Source organism: Catharus ustulatus, chromosome 4 (assembly GCF_009819885.2).
Source record: "Catharus ustulatus isolate bCatUst1 chromosome 4, bCatUst1.pri.v2, whole genome shotgun sequence".
Lineage (NCBI taxonomy): Eukaryota > Metazoa > Chordata > Aves > Passeriformes > Turdidae > Catharus > Catharus ustulatus.
Window position 1 is genome coordinate 65,408,796 of NC_046224.1, and position 17,555 is coordinate 65,426,350.

General features: G+C 41.8%; 1 protein-coding gene across 1 annotated transcript in view; it reads left to right on the forward strand.

Moving 5' to 3' along the window:
* The first annotated feature begins 10,669 nt into the window (after window positions 1–10,669).
* Window positions 10,670–17,555, forward strand: part of PHF21B (PHD finger protein 21B) — a 179,351-nt gene continuing 172,465 nt past the window's right edge. The window contains exon 1 of the mRNA XM_033058293.1: window positions 10,670–10,720. Within this exon, the coding sequence (XP_032914184.1) occupies window positions 10,685–10,720 (36 nt within the window). The 5' untranslated portion in view covers window positions 10,670–10,684. The remainder of the gene's footprint in view (window positions 10,721–17,555) is intronic.

Sequence of the window (17,555 nt, forward strand, 5' to 3'; positions counted from 1 at the left end):
TGAGCATGACATCACATGGTCTGGAATATCCCTTGGGTCAGTCAGGGTCACCTGTCCCAGCTGTGTCTCCTCCCAGCCTCCCAGGCACCCCCAGACCTCTCCCCAGCATGACCATATGAGGGGCAGGAAAGACCTTGGATCTGTGCAATCCCTGCTCAGCAATAACATCTCTGTATTAGCAGCCCTGTATTGAGCAGAAATCCAAAACACAGGCCCATTCCAGCCACTGGGAAGAAAATTAGCTCTACCCCAGTCCAACTCAGCACATTGCATCCCTTATTCCACACCATTTACATCATGCTCAGACCCTACACTTTTCAATACAACCTCATTAATCACCACCGCCCCTCCCCACCCATTATTTGGTATAACACACAGTTATCATTCCCTTAGTCTATGGACCATCTCTGCAAAATATCCATAACATGTCTCCACAAAAATGGCTGTTGAATGCATCTAGTCCATGACTTCAGGCTTCTTCTTCTCTGGTAGTCCCTTAGGACAACAAAGGTGCTGTAGGGGGGAATTACTGGGCACCAAAGCCAGCTCAGGTGGAGTCACTGCTGCTCTACAACTGCTTCTTGTGAGGTTTCTTGTCCATTAGTTTGGGTGTTTCCGGTTATAGAAATTTCAGCTCAGGAGGAAAGGGTGACCCACTCGTTAGGCTCTTTGCCCAGCCCTCAAGAGCTCTGGCAACCCCTCTCTGTTTGAGTACAGGCTTTCTCTGACTTTGAGGTATGGTGCCTAACTTGCAGCCCACAGGTTTCCAAAGTGAATGTCCCTGTACTCGGTTAGATAGGACAGCTATATATTTGGTATGCGCAGTACATATATATATATATACACACACCGTATATAATACAGTGCACGCATCTATGTTTGTGTGCATATATACACTTTTGTACATGTGGTGTTTTCCATGGGATCCAGGACCACTCATGTGCTGCCACTTCAAGGCACAGAAGACACCATGTTGAAGTCAGGGCTGATCTGGAAACCCCCCACTTCCTATCAAAACTTGAGGAATGATTTCCCTGTTTTAAGAGATTGGTATTAATCGTTTCCACTCCAAATGAGGTTTCATTCTCTCCCTCTGCAAACATCCTTAACACTTGTCTGAGGCAGAAAGAGTGTTTTTTCAGCAACCTTTCCAACTTACCTGGCATAGATAATTTACTCCAGTTTACTCAACAGGGTGTGAGAGGGAATGGACAGAGCTGTAACACTGATGGGACTCTGACAGAAGGGTGGAAAAGTTGCATTTAGTTCATAATAGAAACCTAAGCCTGGAGATTTCAGATAGGATTTAGAGGCTGTCCAAGGCCACTGGAGTCCATGTGTGTTTTGGAAATATCATCACAGATCTTCCCACCTTTTTCTTAGCAGAGATTCAGAAACAGTTAAATTCTTAGCAGACTTCAAAATCAGATGCATAATGAAATTAGAAAGGCCAGGATGGCAGTTTCTAACAGAGAGGCGTAAATGCATCACCACAACACAAAGAATACAGCAAAACATCCAAAAGGTTAACGAAGGTTTTCAGTTATGGAGAGGAGTCTCTATCCTAAAGTCAGAGAGACTTCCTCACAAGAAACTGTTCTCTAGTTGCTTTAATTTCACAGCAAATCAATTCACTGGAGAAAAGGACATCTGTCTGGTATGTTGAAGTCCCTCACATCTGACATGGCCCACCAAAGCCCAGGCTAGCTCTTTGGAGGCACACTGGTGCCGTGCCAGTTGTGGGGAGCTGCCCAAGGGTAAGATCTCCTGGAGGCAGAACCTCTAGAGCTAGTAACTCTTCAGTGTGGCCCACATCTAGGGCTGGGCAAATGAGGCGAGAGAGGCTCTCAGCATCTGAGGTTCCAAAGTGTTTAACTGATGTTCAATGGTTCAAAGGCAAAGAACCCTGAGCCCCACAGTGCTCAGCATTAAATATGGGGGCAGATCAGCGTGTGGGTACAAACAATTGACCAATACAGGGTCCTTAGGGGAGGAGTGGAGGGCAGGGTTTTACAGGGTTACAGCCAATGAAGGAAGCATTTTCCTCCTAAAGATGATGCCTTTGAACTTTGTCATGTGCTGTGCTCAGAGAGCTGGCAATATAAACTTTTCAGAAGGTATTACAGAATCCACACTGGCGGCACATATTTATTAGGAAAACAGCTACCTTGTCAACATAATGTGACAGTGCCAGAAGTTTATATTGTGAGGAAGCACAAAGACAGTTGAGAAGGCTGAGGAAGGGAATGTGTGTGCTGAGTATTTTAATATGGGTAGAGGTGAACAGTCAATGTTGGTGAAGAAATGTGGCAAAGTAGATAAGCTCAGTGTAGATTTCTCCTGCTGTTGTACCCTTGCCGGGGAGAGGACACAAAGGATTAAACAGTTCTTTACTTCAATAGCTGAGCCTAATTTCACAGCATCTAAAATATCTTCATAGTGCATGTAGTGTGTGTTCAGCCACAAGTACAATCCTGTTATTAAAATGCAACTCCAATGCACCTGGCAGTTACAGGGCTGCATTGCTCACTTTTTGTGAAACTCTTAAAGGCACTAATAATGTTGAGGCTTTTTTTTCCTTAAGAATTAAAAAAAAATACCAAGGAAAGCTGGTGGGATTTTTGGCTCTCAATCACCAAAGTGCTTGCTATAAGTTTGTTCCTTGCCAATATCCAAACTCCAGCACATGAAAAGTGAGCCCAGAGTCAGTAATGAGGAGGTAGAGAAAATGAATGTGCATTTGTTCACTTTTTTACTCTCTCTTTCTTTTATCTTGCCCTTGGTAAACCATTTCGGGTTCTTCTGTGGACCCAGTTAATGAGTCTTTGTAAATTTGGAGTTTACAATGCTGCATTTTCAACGGTAGAAGAACAAGTTAAATTCTTCAGTTGTGAAGCTGAAGTGAGTAAGGGAGCAAGTGCTGTGTGTGCCTCAGAAACAAGCAGTCAAGTCCAGCTTCTCTTAAGAAAAGTAAAAACTGGGCAGGTTTCTTTCTTCCTCTTTCCATCATTTTCTGCTTGCTTGTTTCTTTTGAAGAGCAGAAGCACAAGGCAGGATATTGGGTCAGAAAAGGTAATTTTCTCTGTTAGCTGAAAAAAAGAAGACTGAGTGACACCTTCTCTTTGCCAACGCCACATGAAGCAAGTAGCACCAACAGACTCAGCAGGCCACATTTCCTCATTTACAGTGTAACTGCTCATTTTAAATTGTTACTTTAATAAGCAGATGGATTTTTCATAATGCTTAAAAGGAGTTAAAGCATGAAGGCACTTAAAGAAATCAGATGTCAAGTCTTTAACTAATGGGATTATAAAGTAGAGACCCTCTAAAGATGGTTTGGTCTAAGTGATCTAGCAGCCATAAAGACCTTTTTATTGGTCAACAGTTTATTTTGTGAACAATAGTGCCTTCTGAAGAACTCACACAATTAAAATTTAGATTTGTGCAAAGTGCTTAATTTTATTGAAGTGTCATAATATAAATGCATGAGTTTCCCTGAGCCAGCTGTGTGTGCTTATGTCTGTACATTTATAGAATGCAGGCTCTTTTGCACCTTTAATAAATGACAAATTCTGTGGATTTCCTTGTTCCAAAACAGCATTTTATAATTTTTGTGATCCAACAAATGCTATCCTTTCAGGACTATTTTTGCAGGAGCAAGAAGAGAGAGGGAAAAGGTCACCACAATTTAAAAAAGCTCATGCTTTAGTATTTAATAATGCAATAATCTTTCTTTAAAAGCAACTCAAATTCAGCTATGGGCCAAGGGCCATTTCTGTTATGTTACACTGCAAAAGGCAGGGTTTTGGTAAAGATTTGAGCATTTGAAAACATAAGGTTTTATAGAAAACATATATATCCTTATTGTTTTCAGTGCTGGTGGAAGTCTGGTTGCCTTATGGGAAACATAAGGAGTTGTTGAGGAGATGTGAATATTCTCCTACATAATCTAAGGTTAAATTTCACCGATGAATTTTCCATTGACTCTTAAAAAATCTTCCTCTGTGATGTCTAGGGCCTGATCCAAAGGTATTCAAGTAAATTGGAATTCTTGCATTGATTTCCAAAACATTTAAATCACATCCTAAGTGATTTCAGTAGGATTTAGATTAAGCCCACAAATCCCAATTCTTCAAAGACTTAAGCTTGTGTATAACTTCAAATATGTGAATAGTCACATTGAGATCAAACTATTTAAGATAATGTACAAATATCAAATAAAAATAATGCACCTGCTCAAGTCTTGGCTGTAATGAACTGGATAAAAACATGGAAGAGAAAAGATTACTTTCTCAGAGTTGTTAAGTGTTATTTCAAAAACCTAGTCAATGACAACTGCATGTACTATACAAAGTCTAAGTAAATGGGAGTGTTTATTCATCTATGTCATGTATTTGGGTCAGTAAGGGAGCTTCATGGGTTTGGCTTTTCTATTCTACTGGAAGTATCAGTGTTACAATCTAACCCTAGTGCAACCAGTGGGTGTTTTTACTGTAGAGAGATTTCAGCATTCAGATTGCAGGTCTTATCAAAAATAGGCCCAAACTGAAGGAAAGAACAGTGTGACAGGCTGAGTGAAAAGTCTGCAATGCTGCAAGGGCTGCCTTGTGGTGTGAAGAGCCAGCTTTTCTCCAAAATAAGGATAGGGAGAGATTAAATAAAATCTTTTAGAGAAAAAGGAAGTCTTGTACTAAGTCAAGGTCTGAAGCAAGGTACAAGGGTGATACGTGCTGGTGTTTGCTGGCCACCGGTCCTGCCTTCTCCTTCCTCCCCTCTACCTTCAGCCCTGGGCTTTGGCCACTGGGCTCCTCTCAGCTGCCACTGGAAACCAGTGTATCCCTGCTTCTCTAGCAGGTGGTAAAACTGTGGAAGCAGGAAGCAGTGGAGGCAGTAATGTTGTTTAGCACACCTTTTGCCTCACCTTTCTTTGTTTGAGGGGCCCAAGACTCCCTTGGAACCTGCAGTGTTTCTGGGGATGGCCTCCCCTTCAACATGCTCTTCTGCTCCTTGCTTGGCTCCGACCCCTGCATTTGGGTTTTCAGAGCCACAGGTCACCACTGCACAGGTAATGAAACTGGAGAGGAGGAAATCCTCCCTGTGCCAGCAGCCAGCAGGGCATGTGTGCCAGTGGACCTTTCACAGGGGCTAAGCCAGAGATAAACTGTGGGTGCAGCTCTGTAAGGTAGATCTAAGGCGTAATCATCTTCCTTAAGTTTAAGAAGCCCTCTGCTTCATCAAGCACTGCCATACCAGGATTAATTAGGAAGGTAACACTGTGCCAGACACAGCCAACATTCACACTCACTGACAGCAGTGCCTGCTCTTTGTCTTATCAAAGCCAAACTTTTCTTCAAAGTTGGAGAACTCTTATTCCTGTAGTTCCCAGACCCAGAGGAGCAGGAGGACAAAGCTGACCTTGTGCAGCTGGCCCAGCGTCACCAGCCAGATTTGCTTGGCCTCACCTGCCTCAAGCCTTGAGGGAGGAAATGGAGCTGACCAAGCAATAGGTGACACTCCCAGTGTGCATTTGCTGGAAACAGAAGCCCCACAAAGGAACAATCCAACGGGGCAGTCTGGTCCAAGCCCTAGGTTTGGGAAGCCAAATGTTACTCTCCAGTAGGAACTCAACTGAGGTACGTCTTCTCCCTTTAGACCAGGATCCTGTAGACACTCTGTGCAATTCGTGTCCCAGGAACAATCTGTACTGTCTGAGAAACCTCAGCCAGGAACGTGGCTTTTGGTGTCCACACCTGCCCTCAAGAAACACCAGTTGGGGAAATCTAAGTCAAAGAAAATCCATGGCCTGGGCTGAAAAAGTCATAATCCAGAGGGTAAGACCTCATCATCACACCACAGGGGACTACAGGTTTCTGCTGTTGTCTTTGCAGGAAAGAATCACCTGGGGGGTTCTGTTTATAGTGGCATTGTATGATATCATGTGGGGCCCAGAACTTGTGGGGAGGGAGCAGAATTATTGGGGTAGTGAAGACTAATGGAAATCAGAAGAACACTCATCTCCTCCATCGCATTCTTCATAAATAGATCACAAGTGGGAACATGTCATTCATGCTAAATATTGGGAAAGAAGGTGAAATACCTTCTTTCCAGTCACCCAGCCAGGCAGCCTAGAGCTCCCTTGGCACTGGGCTGTTGCTAGCCAGTGCTCTATCCTGTAGGATAGATCAAAGAGATCCAGGGGAGAATAATGTCTCCATTCAACTCCCAGTGACAGGATTTTTAATGAGACTTTTTTTAAAATAAATTTTTTGTGAAGAGGGGAAGTTGTCACAGTGAGAAAGTTCTGCTCTGTCCCAATTATTTTTATATATTTGCAATTACTATTCACCCAGGCACAAAAACACACACACATGTATACATGCATGGCTTATTAGTGGCCTCAGAGCCACAGAACCACTCCTGTAAATATCTCCTTATACAGAAAAGTAATAGTTACAAAAACAGGAAAAAATATTTTCTTGCACTTGCATTTCATTTGCTGTAGAAAGACACTCAAACTACAAAGTGCTATTAGACATTTTACAGAAAATAACCTGCCAAGCATGTGTGTTTGTTTTAAATAGAAATTCTTCAGGACCAGAAGTATGAGCAGCTGATTATCTCTTAATTATTTTCCCCTATATTTCTTACAATGTACTCAAATTATTTTAGCACCTTAAAAATGCTCTGCTTAAACAGCCTATGTGTCAGCAAATTTAGAACTCTACAGATGTCCTGGTACACAGAAGTAGTGATGGGGGGAAAAGAAAAAGATAATTTAGAGGTAAAGAGAGGAAGAATAAAAAGCCATTTATGGTGTTGCAGATTTACAGGGATCTGAAGTTGTTTACAATAATACAAATAATTTTGTGTGTCTGTGAGCTGAGGGAAAACTAAGGATTAGGAGATGAAAAGACAGGAGGGAAGACTGGGGGAGCAAAGGAGCTCTCCTTTCCCTACCCTCCCTGAGGGCCAAACATATTGCAAGCAGACCAGGAGCCCCTGTTGTCCCTCCACTAAAGTCACTATGCCAGAAGGGGACAGGATGGAAAAATACTGGTAGTTTGGGAACAAGTATGGGGTTTGTGGCCTCAGCTGTTCTTGTTTAGAACATTTGTGGCTTGTTTTGGAAGACACTTCTTTCCAAAGGTCTCTCACTTAAAGGGCAGTCTCTAACTGGGACTGTATGACTTTTAAAACTCAGTGGAGCTTTCTTAAGGAAAAACTGATTTCATGGTGGTTGTGAACAGTACCTGGCACAAATACTATCTTTTGAATTCCTTCAGTATGAATATTGTGAAAAACAAAGCTCACTCTTTAAATTTTTTTAAGATTTAATAAGAGATAAAAGGGACAGTATCCAGTGCTGGGGTGCCCAGCAAATTGCCAGAACCTTAAAACAATTTTCTTATATACTTTTTTCATGACACTGGTTACATACATATTTATAAGATTATGTGCATACAAACATTTCTGTGCATTCTTTTACTTGTTCCTGGAATTCTTTTAGCTTTGTTCGACCTTTGACTCATGTACAATAGTGTAGATTTGGGTTTTTTTGGAATTGTGTATGCCATTTCCTCACAACATGTATACAATTTCCCTACTGTGGTAGACAGGGAGTTATTGATAGATGCAGAGTCAGTAACAGGTGTGTTTCCACATCCTTTTTCTGATGTTATCTGTGTGGTTCCTTCAATGTCATCTATTCATACACAGTTTAAAGCTATTTCCACAGATTTATCTAAGTCTATTGTCAGTTAGTTACAAACAAACAAACAAACTATCCTACCAAAGCTTGCATAGTCTCAATTTCAATATTTTGATAGAAAGCCTAAACTGCAATATCTGTTTATCACACTAATGCCTAGATAAGATACACATGGCCCGGGCACTGGCCACAGAAGCTGACAAATTATTCTATATCAAAAACAGCTAAAAGAGATTACAAACTATACTACATTAAAATTGTTTGATTAATAATAATTTGCAAAAGTCAAATATAACAGCATAAGTCAATAACTCTACAGTTACTTATAACAATATTTGATAGAAATAACTGCAAACAAAACTGAATCTGGATCCTGTTTTTAGAACACCTTGACTGTACTCTGCACTTTATTAATTTGTTTGAAAACTCTTGTTGTATTCCCCCATCAGCAAAACTGTGAAGGAAATCTAAACACCATTCCTCATTTTCCTTGAGTATACCAGTGTTGGGGTTTAGGTTTTCTCAAAGGGATTTCTTCCCATTTGTTGTCAGGGAAATGCAGGGAGGAGGGGAACGGGGCAGCTTCCTAGGTGAAATGGTGGGGATTAAGAGAAAAAAGGAAATGGCCAAGGACCTTACATTCCACTGAAATGGTTTTGGGGGTGGGAATGGACTTTTGGCACTCTCAGCTGGCAGTCTTAGCCTGGCTTGGAGGGGAGATGGTCGTGGTTTTTGGTGCTGGACTTCCACCCAGGCCTCAGCCATGCCGTGGAATTCTCCTTGCTGTCTGTTGGTAAGCTTGCTGCTTGCAGGAGCTGATGGTTGACTGGGACTTTTCAGCATCTGCCATTGTGGGGAGATCCTTGCAATCTATGAGGGTGTTTCAGGGGAAGACTGGGCCCCTGTGGAGGTTCCAGGGTCTGTCACTAGCACAGTAACTTTTCAGCTCTGGAAAGGCAAGAAGAGAGGAGAAACACCCCTTTAAAGTTGGGGTGAGAAGTACCTCCCTCCCACAGGCCTTTGCAGGTCTGTTATGTCTGGAGTTCTATTGGTTTGTACAGGTGTTCCACCCCATTCAGCCCCTGTTCACCCTATATGTACCCTTTCTGGAATGTTCTTCCTTTCCGTAATCCCCATTGGCTATGTTTTGCCACATTGCTCCACCCCTGTTGCCCCATTGGTTCCCTCCGGCTCTAGCAACTCCCCTGCACCACTTTCCCCTGTCCCTATTGGACCGTGACCCTCAGACCCGCCTCTTTTGTCCCATATTTAAACCTGTACCCTCAACCCACTTTTGTCTTTGTTCCTTGGCTCCCTAATTCAAGACCTAGTAAACCTTCCCTTGGATTTCCATACAAAGACCTGTCCTTCACATGTATTGTCAGGTAGTATTTTAGCAAGCGTGCTCCAGGCCCCTAAAGCGCAGGTCGCTCTCAGAGGAACCCGTTGAAGCACATCGCTTCAGGCCCCCCACCTCCTCCCTTTCTCCAGATAGAGGGTCCCAGCTGCTGGTTGACTGGAACCTCGGGACTGCCATCGCCAGTGAGAGGAAAGATGTGTACTGTTATAGATGGGTAATGCGATGGTTTACTCTCACAATTAAGGGATGAATATTATGTGTATGTTAAGGGAAGTTTTAGAGATGTATAGTTATGTTACTTTGATGTGTTCTCCCCATAGTCCTCCTTCCCCTCCCTCTCGTATTGATGCCACTGGACTGCCTTGGTAGTCAGGGCATTGGGGCAAGGGCAGGCTTGTTACTGGGAGGTGCCGCATGGCAACACCTGACCTCCGATCAGGTTGCAAAAAAGAAGGATCCACCAACGGACAGCAGAGAAGGAGTTGACTGACAAGACATTATTAGGAGCGGCTAAGGGCATAAGAAGCAGAGCATCCATTTTGTAAATGAGCACATGGGGGTTTAGTTCCGTACTCCCAGCGCTGTAATTTTCCTTATTCAGTAATTTGTTATATTTGGTTAAGGTTTAATAAACCTTTGAAATTTTTAAAACAAGCATCGTTTCTCACAGTGCTAATGTCTTTACAAATAGTTTGATTGGTGAAGGTATGGGTGTTAACACTTTTGAAATGGGTCTTAATGTCTCTACTGCAGCAGGATTGTTACAGTGCCCAGGCTCCTGAAACAGATAAGGGCCTGCAGAAACCTGAACTTCTGAATTTTGGGGTAAAATGCCAGGTTTGAGGGGAAATATGTGGCAGGCGGTTTGGGAAGGCTGTACCTTCTGACTACTCCAGTCAATGGGGAAAGAAACGGGCAATGTGTGACTGGGAGTTCAGGATAAAAAGAAGCTGCACCCTCCAAAACCTCGAGAGAGAAAATGCCATGGGCATGTGCTCTGGTGACCCCTCTCCCCCTTTATTTGAATAAAGTGACTCCTCTGTCTTCTTTTTGGACATAAACCTCTGGCATTTGTGGGTTTTCCTGACACCAGGATACCACACCAGACACATGAGAGCCCGGGCAAAGAGAACCCCCCACCTTTTCTCTCTGTCTGAGGCTGCCATTAACTCAGGGCCACCATGAACCTTGGGGTGCATTACCCCTCTGCTCCAGTTTTCTCCTGCCCTGCAATATTTAAACTGTTTTGTAAGCAACAACAAAAATAGTGACCTCAGCTCTTTGTACCATTCAGCTGAAGTAGGAAAACTCCAAAAATTACATGAAAGAGAAGGTGGGGGAAAATGATCCCAAAATGCAAAGAAAATGGGCTGTGAAAGTGCTGAGAGGGGGAATGTTTTCATAAAGCACCAAGGGCTCTGAGCCACTTTGAGTCCTTTGAGTCCAGTGTTTTTCCTGTTGGCATCAACTGAAGTGTTGGCAGCAGATCACGCCCCTCTCTGCACTCCTGCTGATGCTCCTCTTGAGAGATTCCCAACTTTCTCATTCAGTTCTGTGAAGAGTACTGTACATCTCTCTGACATGGTGCAAGACTGATCCCCATTTTTCCCACAGGGATGTCACCTAGAGGAACAGAAACTCCGCTGTTCCTGGTAAGTGCTCTAGGAATGCCCATTCCCGACCTCTGTGCACCTGGAAGGGGTTTGTCTTCTCCAGGCTGTGGGAAATGTCCTTTCCCCACTGTAGCTTCCTTATGCTTGTGTTTTCCAGCACTGCAGGAGGAGCAGCCTGTAAGACTCATTGTGTAGATAACAGATACTTGCAGTTTTCCTAATCTCCCTTCCAACTCTTCCTTTCTTCCTGCCACTTTCATCCCAGGAAAAGATGGGTATGGATGTTATGGAGCAACTAAATTTGTAAACATGAAGGAGGGAAGCTATGTGAGTTTGTTTAGGCAATTTTCCTGTGGGCAGTTGGTATTTAGCACTTAAATAACTGTGCAAGCAATTCAGGAGGAACAACTGGTGTGGTCACAGTTGATGCTTTTAAATCCTTGGCTTTTGTCTGCTGAAAGCCCTATGAGAACACCTTTAAGAAAGTAGACAAGGAAACAACAAAAGTTGTTTGTATTTCTATATAATTTTTGTTTGTTACAGAACTGGAAACCAACATTATTTTTGTCTAAAAAAAATAATTTCTGATAAATGCATCTGGCAGATTGCATATCCAAAATTCTATCCTGAAAGCATCTATTCTTTACATAAAGTTGTGCTTCACGGCCTTTGTTTGCAGGATGACAAAATCTTCCCATGCAGTCTCTAATACTATCACAAATGACCCTTTTAAGTTTGACTGACAGCTCTGGCCCCAGTTCCTTTGGTTATAAATTAGGTAAAGTGTTTGCATAGAAAAATGGTGTTTTACAGAAGGTCTCTCAGTGCTAGAACTAGCAAAAATTTTCAAATACAGTTTATTAATTGAAAAGTGAGGTTTTGGCTGAGAAAATAGGAAAATCTGGGTCTCTAGCTACTTAGGTTACAACGTTGTGCTTTATTTTAAAAATGTTATTAAACACAGAACAGGAATACATAGTATTTTAGGTTGAGCTAAAGATTTAGTGTGACACCTAAAATATAACTTTAAATTCTGTGCAGTTTGGGTTTTTCTTTCTGGAAACACAGTTTGATGAATAGAAAGTGGTCACTTGTGGGAACACAAAGCAAATTTCTACCTTTGGTTTTTTTTTTTTAAATCTATAATGCTAAAAAAAAAAGTGTATATATAAAATCAGTTTGATATGGTCGAGTGGCCTTCTACATTTGAATTCAAATGTATTAGAAATTTACCTCCCCTCAGCTAAGATGTGGTAATTGACCAAGTGTATTTTCCTCTTGTAAATTCAAAGTAAACTAATCCTATTTACTGTTTTGGTAACATCCTAGAATATTTGTAGATAGTTATTTGTGATTGCATTTCCATATTTAGGTAAGCTGTAAGTCTGGGAGTGTGGATTCGCACTAGTGAATAACCTCGAACCTAGAGAAAGAGTCTCAAAAGGCAAAAGTTCATTTAAGAAAAAAAGAGAACCTATTTTCTGCTGGCGTATATTAGCATTTAAAGTAAGACAAATAACAAAGTCAAAGCTGGTTCCCTGTTAAAATTTGCAGTTCTAGGCCATGTCAGAGAAAATAGCTGAGGTCTTTGAAATAAGCTGAGTCATGGACACCAGAGGAGCACTTCTTGCTTTGGCATTCAGGCAACGGAGTGAGGCTCAGGAATAATGCTTTAGAACACAAGGAAAGCAATTCCATAATGCCATCACATGGTTTTTTTACTGCTCTGGAGACCAACCAGCAAGCAGAAAGACCTGTTGCTTTCTTTCCAACACTGCTCAGGGAAATTGCACATCCTTGTTTAAACCCTTTTGGTTACTTCATGGAGCCCACACAAGGGTTTGTATGAAGTTAATAAATGGTAATAGCTCCCACCACAGAAACACAGAGATACAGGGCTTCTCATCCCATCCTCTCTTGCATGCCTCTTACCTAGTCTGACTGGGGATCCATCACGCCAGGAAATTCTGCCAGACTAGTGCCCCTCTGAGATTAATATATTTGAACAAAACATAAGAGAGTGCAAACTTTGTCTCTCTGAAGCAAATCAGTGAGTCTGTTTTTAAAACTGCTCTGTAGAGTAGATGTTTTTCACAGAGGGCATTTGTTACAGGGCATTATTTTTTAGTAAGAAAAAACCAAAATCAAACTGATAAATAACAAACTTTTACTATTTGTATCTCTTTTACTATCTCCAGAAAGAGGCCTTGTTTAGGGGAATTAAAAGGCATATAAATTAAAAATCCCTGGAATATTCTACCATATTGCATTTGATTTAGAGTTACTTCTCTTCAGTATTCAAGATACTGCTCGTTTACTATCAGACTTATTTTTATTTCAAGTCAATATGCTGCAATTTATCTTGGGGAGAATAATGGTGAAAATGGAAACTTTCTATCCCCAGTTTTCCTTTTGCCTTAATTCTGTGGTCCCTAGTCTCCACTGTCTCTGTGCTGTTGGGCCGTGCCCACAGGAGATACATATCTCTTTTAAGTGGCATTAGCTGTTAGCTGGTCCACACAACTGCACATTCTCCTTTTATGTAAGGGGCAAATGGACTTTTGAGATGAAGACAACACAAAGTTGCAATTCCACTCTGGTCTTCAGATGAGTATTTTCCATGCCATTCACCTCCTGTTCCTGATTTTCAGCAATTTTTGCAAAGAGATTTAACTGTGAAAATGATTAAATGGGTAAGTAAGATTTTTGAGTCTTCCTCTGATCATTTATTTCTCCTTCACTAGTCACAGGGAGAGCAGAGTTTAAATAGAAAATTGACATCTGCTACACAGTCGCATGGGGCCTGTCTCTACTTAGATTGATGTCTATAGAGCTACACTCAACAGGACCATCCTTAGTCAGAAGGACTGTAGTTACAGCACCAGAGTCTTTCTTTCCTCCTGGAGTAAATCTGGAGTCACATCACAGAACTTCCCTGATGGAATAAAAAGAACAGTAATTTCACGATTATAAGCCGCACCATTTTTACTAAAATTTTGGTCCCAACACAGAAGTGCGGCTTACACTCAGGAGTGGCCAATATATGAACAAAGTTCGGAAATCTGCCAACCTGGAAGTGCCAGCCTGCAGCAGCCCCGAACTGAGCCAGAGCCCGCACAGACCTGGAGGTGGGGCGGTGGGGCCGATCCGAGCCCGCGATATTTCTCTGTATTTTTTTCCGTGTTTTCAGTCTTGTGCGGCTGAGTGGCCTCCCATTAGCATGGCTGAGAGGCTGTTTAAAGGCAACATGGATTGGTTGGAAATGCTTGCAAAATGACCACACTATTGTTCCTATCTTTTTCTGCTTGTAAATAAAACTTGCAGGATACACTGCTGCAGCTATTGTCTGTATCTTTTTTTGCTTGGAAATAATGTTTCCAAGGTTGGCACCTGCCAGTAAACCCCAAAATCCCATGATTCTGTTACTAATTGTCAACTTTGTGAAAGTTCGCTGTGAACGAAAGTGTGGCTTATAATCAGGTGTGGTTTATATATGGACAAAGAACGAAACATTGCCGACACCCAGTGGTGCGGCTTACAATCAGGTGCAGCTTATAATTGTGAAATTACTGTAATAATTTCTTCCCACTGCTCAAGCAGGGCTTCCAGTCAAGTTCAAGCCAGGTTGAAAGAGTTCCTGGTTTGTGAACATGGAGAAGATGGCTTCTGTCTATGTATAGCTAAAGTGTTGTTGCATGGCAATGGAATAAAAAGTTGATACAGCATCTTTGTTCAGAATGATTGAAAAAACAGGGTTTTGGCACATGAGTGTTTGTGGACACTGTTAGTGGCCTAGGAAAATTCCAGTCAGGATTTTTCCTAAGTTTTTTTAGATAGTTCAGAATTTTTCCCAGGCTGTGAAGATACACAGCTTTGGTTGTGGACTTTTCTCAGAAAGAAAGTTCTATGGTGATAGAACTGAATTAATAACATGATTAAGCACTTAGTGGTTTTTGTGTGATAGTATGGTGTGTACGTGACATGAATTGTTTTTTTTTTACTGTCCAATAACCTACTGTCCTCTCTGAGCTTTGCAAACCGTCCTATAAATAGAAGTCAAACTTTCAATAAATGCTTCTTTTTCACCCAAGAAGCATGTTGCTATTATTTGTCTTCCCTAGCGTGATAGCAACTAGTGTTTCCTAAAATTTTGAAAATAAATGGCTAAGTGCAGAAGTCATTGAGACTTTTAAAGACTTTTCTTTTATAGACTTATGTCTTAACCTAGTGTCAGGAAAATTAATCCACCAACACTAGAGGTTTATATCCAAAAAGGAGGCAGAGGAGTCCCTTTTGCTTTATTTGAATAAAGGGAGAGGCCATGGGGCATTCCCCTGGGACCTCTCAAATTTTTGGAGGATGCAGTCTCCTTTTTATCCTACTTTCCTGGCTGCATTTCCCTCTCTCTTTCCCCTTTGGCTGAGGTACTTGAGAGGCACAGACTTCCCCGAACACCTGATACCTGACATTCCCCTCTAATGTATAACCCTCCCCTTTAATTTTTAATTCTTATAGAATTCATAGTTTTTCCCCCATTATTTCTTTCATCTTCCAGTACCCAGTTTCATTTATCAGCAAACCTACAGTTTGAGTGTAAAGGCAAATATCTGTTTCCATTCATCAATCAGTGGAATCAATCCCATTGTTTCCTTTATCTCTCAATGCTAGTCTTATCTGCCAGCAGACCCACAACTTGTTTGTAAAGACAAATCCAACATTCCTCTCACTAGTTTGCTTAGAATGCAGGGAAGAAAGCTAAACTTGAATAAAAATAAATATCTGAAAGTGTTTCCCAAACTAAGATGACTTTGGTAGCAAAATTCTTGGTGTTATAAAAGCCTGCAGGCTGAGATGGCCTCCAAGAGCTTCTGGTGCCTGAAACTGAAACACATTTAAAAGTGGCCTAAACTTGGCAACTTCGGGTTCAAAGGCATCATTGGAAAAGTGTTTCGATTTGCTAATTTGTACTGGTTTGAAAGTAAACCAGTGGGAGAAAGGAACCCCATACAATACCTTGAGAGGGTTTGCAGATCTGAGTTACAATTTAATAGGAAGATTACAATAAACACAATGATACACAGAAAAAAAAGGCTTAAACCCACAGAGTACAGCTTAACACCCTGATGTTCAGAGTGGTGGTCGCATTCCTGTCAAATGGTGGTTGCAGTCAAAAATGATGGTCCTGTGAGAGTTCTGATCCTCCTCTGGATCCATCCAAGTCCCAAGTCCCCAGTTACATATGGTCAGGTTCAGGTGGGAGTGCTCAGTATCTCTGCCAGGGTGGGGAGTTTCACAACTGAACTGTGTAATATTGTGAGTCATAAGGTATATCAGCCCATTAGCAGAGATGACGCCCCCTTAGGATGGGTAACTGTGCTGGTACTTTCTTGGAGGGAATTACCATGTCTGAGTAATTTGTGAAGACAAAGAAACTCAAGGGTTTGCCTCTTCTCCCTCATCTCATTTAACACCCAACGTGTAGCCTGAGGGATTGGGTATGCACTGGGCAGCTACTATGAATGACCCATGATTAACAGTTTGTCAAAAATTACATAGATGGGAGTGGAATACATGGTTTGGTTACACCCCACAGTGGCATTATCCTTCTGTAAGCCATGATGCCTGTATAACTGAGATCAAAGTTAAAAGGTGCTTATACAGCTTGAGTTATAAGATATCAATATAACCTTATAACCCGAACCTACATCAGGACTCTTTATATACCCATATAACCTGAATCATAATTTTTATACCTATATACCTTATATAAATAACTTTCTATACAATGTAATATCTAATATACTGTTAACTAGTTGCTTAATGCTGAACGCACAAAAAAGGAAGAAAAAAACAGGTGGAGAGATTTAGAGATAGATAAGTATATTACTAATGAGAAATTGGCAAATGCAAAGCTGATTAGCCACAAAACAAAGAATTTGGGCTGGGTAGGACCAGACAGACCAAGGAATACCGTAACTGCGCTGCTCTGAAGGCAAGTTGAAAAGTTTAGATGTGAAGAATATTTTGGAAGCCTTCATCAAAAAACCTCAATGGCCCCCAAACTGGGGAGGTGCAAGTGCAGTGCAAAAGAAGTATCTAATAACCATGCTCATACTGTGTAAATTAGTTCCAGCACGTATGAGATGATGTTGTAGTGAGTGGTACAGTGATACTAGGCAATCCTTACTGTATAAATATACCACAGCACTTGGCAAAGGTGGGTGACTTAGGTGGAGAAATCCCCCTCACCACCAGCACTGCAATAAACAAATACCTGCTCTGTAGACACTGGTCTATGGGAATTTATTCCCAGCCTATCTTTCAGACATCACCCAGGACATAACTGTGTATGAATAAAATCACACTGACATCACATCACATTGCATGAGGTGGGGGATGCAGCCACCACGAGCCTGACCAAACTCCTAATGTGATGCAGCTACTCTTTGGCTTGAGGCAGCACAAGCAACATGGTTGTGCTGGCAGAGCAGTATGAAAACATGCTCTGCAATGTGCACAAGGCTGTCAGGCATTGCTCTGACCACACTTAGGGTGTATTGACTGCCTTTTTTGAGTCAGAGCCTGAAATGCCCTTCACATGGTCCTTGGAGGGACTGGTCCTCTCACAATAAGAAGATGTTTTACACCTGATTTTGTGTGACACTGGACAAACATGGAGTAAAAGCAGCAGGTATATCCGATATATTTTGAAAAGACTTTTACTCCCACCTGGCTGTACTATAGTGCTCCATGGTCAGTCTTGGGCCCCTCTTTGTCTGGTGTGGTGCACAAAGGTGGAGGGAGCAGGTCCTTCTGTCCCTGCCAGTCTAACCACAGCAGACAGTGTTGTCTCAAACTGACATACACGGAAGCT